Here is a 2369-nt window from a genome sequence, read left to right as displayed (position 1 = left end):
GAGTTTTTTAAAAATAAGATGAATTTTACATATAAAAAGAAATTTTTTTAACAAGATACATGAATTTTCTGTTTATTAATTAAATTTTCAACTTATTGGTGATACACTTTTGCAAAAAATGGAATATTTGTATTTCTAGAAAAAAATATTAATTTTCTAATTAAAAGAAGATGTATTTTCAACTAAGAACATGAATGTTTGAACAAGTTTTTAAAATTTAATACAAAAACAAAAATAATAATGTTCTATTAACAGGTAAATTTTCTAGAAAATAGTTTATTCTCAACTAATTAATTGAATTTAAAAAAGAAGAATTTTTAAACAAGAAAACAATCTTTCAAATAAAAAAACACGAATTTTAAAGGAAACATTTAAATTTTCGATAAGAAAATTAATATTTTCTTAAACCGACGCCACTAAAAAGATCCATTTTTAATATGCAAAAAATTTCAATAAGCCACCCGTTAATTATACCATATTATCTTTTGATAGTGTATGTGTATTATATAATTAAGTAAAGTTGTAGGATAATCATTAGCTACGCTGTCAACCAAATTGTTCATTATTACAGTAATCAGTTTTTTCCCTGTTAGGCAAAATGAAGATTCTCTCTACTCTGGCTCTATCATTGGTGGTTATTTTTGATTTTATTGGTAAATATCATAATATTTTAATATATCTATATTTTTGAAAACATTTGTATGGTACCGCAATTTGAAATCCTTTCAATCATTCCAAAAACACTGAAAGTACAAAAAAGTCGTTACCTAATAAGGTGTTAATAAAGACACTCAAATCTCCCCCATCCATACTTTTCCTCACCTATTCGCTGTCCTTTAACCTGCTTTTCCTCGCTTTTCCGCTCCCATAAATTTCCTCTTCTCATTTTTTATCGCTACTTCTACTAGATCTTCCCTAACTTTCCTCTATACATCCGACTACCTCCCTTCCACTAATTCTCTGAGATCTGTAGCCGCTCCTTTCTCACATATGAAAATACTATTACGAACGTGCACCTGGCCGAAACTACAGCTCGGTCTCTATATAAGAAACTGTATTTCTCCAACTTTGACCTCAAAAACTGCCCCCTCCACGATACCCTTTCGCTCGCTGAGTAACGTAACCCCGAGCGTAACCCGATACCGTATCGTGTTTTATGACTAGGGGAAGGCTAGTGGAGGGGGTACTTCTATTCGTGGAGATGCTTCCTCCCCAGTTTCTTATTGAGAGGGCGATCTACTTCCCTTGAATACCCTCTCCTAACTTATCCTTACTACCTCTTATTTTCTCTGTAACACCTCCCTTTGCTTCCCTTCACTTTCCACTTAGGAACATAATATGAGAAACGCACAACGGTCCAAAACAATACAGGTTTCTGCCTGGTATAAAACCCTAAAAATGTAATCCTCCTTTTTTTGTTGCAGAATTAAGTTTGCCGTTTGATTTGAACGTCGAACCTACCTCTGATTCTCCTCGCACCAGTACGCCGCATCCTCCTAAAAGGAATTTAAGTTTGCAGTTTGATTTAAACGTCGAGCCTAATCCTGATTCACCTTGTACCGGAACTTCTCAGTCTCCTAAAATACATCATTCTTATGAAAGAACAAATTCCAGGACTCCTTCTGCCGAGTTACATCCTGCCGAGTCTTCTGCCAAGAATACTGCCAATTTAAATCATCCCAAGCTTTCTCCTTTAAGGATGCCTTCTGACACATCTGATTCTAAAGACGAGTCTCCTCCTGCCAGGTGCACAGTTACACCTGCCAGACTTCCTTCTCCTAACATGCATGGATATGGATTTAAATATTTTGAATATATTCGGCTTACTTCTTACGCCAATCCGAACTGGATATTCAAATTACGAAGATACACTTTCCCTTCCGATAGAATTGTTAAATTACAAGTGGGGCATAATGCATTTAAACCTGTGCCAGACCAAGAACACATTGTCATATCAACATTCGATGGTGACGTCTTTGCAATATTGGAGAGTACCAATATTCTTGCTGGACTTTACGTTCATCATATTAAATATTACAAACGGGCGAAAATAGACAAGCAGGGCATGGTTACACTATTAACTCCAATAGAAATCAAGGAAATACCTGTGGGTTCCGCTCGACCAATACAAAGATATTTTCAGGTGACGCTAACAAATGAAGTGTAAACTACAATACTCCACATTGTCAAGTCAATTTAAAAGAAAATGTGAAACTGTAATAAAATATTCTTTGTTTCCAAAGTTAGATAAAAATTATTTTTGAAGATACCGCACCAAAAACATAATATTTTTAAAGTATAGTGAAAATCTGGCACTGTGTCAGACTCTTAAGACTATTCTTGTTAATATTATAAAGAAATGTATTATT

The 2369-nt window shown here is 34.1% G+C and overlaps 1 protein-coding gene across 1 annotated transcript; it reads left to right on the top strand.

Annotated features, from left to right (window-relative positions):
* The first annotated feature begins 598 nt into the window (after positions 1–598).
* On the top strand, positions 599–2167 carry LOC117170090. The gene is made up of 2 exons (XM_033356613.1): positions 599–653; positions 1425–2167. Exons 1-2 carry the CDS (start codon positions 599–601, stop codon positions 2165–2167), a joined length of 798 nt encoding a protein of 265 aa, XP_033212504.1.
* The last annotated feature ends 202 nt before the right edge of the window (positions 2168–2369 follow it).

The sequence above is a fragment of the Belonocnema kinseyi genome, chromosome 3 (assembly GCF_010883055.1).
Source record: "Belonocnema kinseyi isolate 2016_QV_RU_SX_M_011 chromosome 3, B_treatae_v1, whole genome shotgun sequence".
NCBI classification, from domain to species: Eukaryota; Metazoa; Arthropoda; class Insecta; order Hymenoptera; family Cynipidae; genus Belonocnema; species Belonocnema kinseyi.
This window is presented reverse-complemented; position numbering and strand designations above follow the sequence as displayed.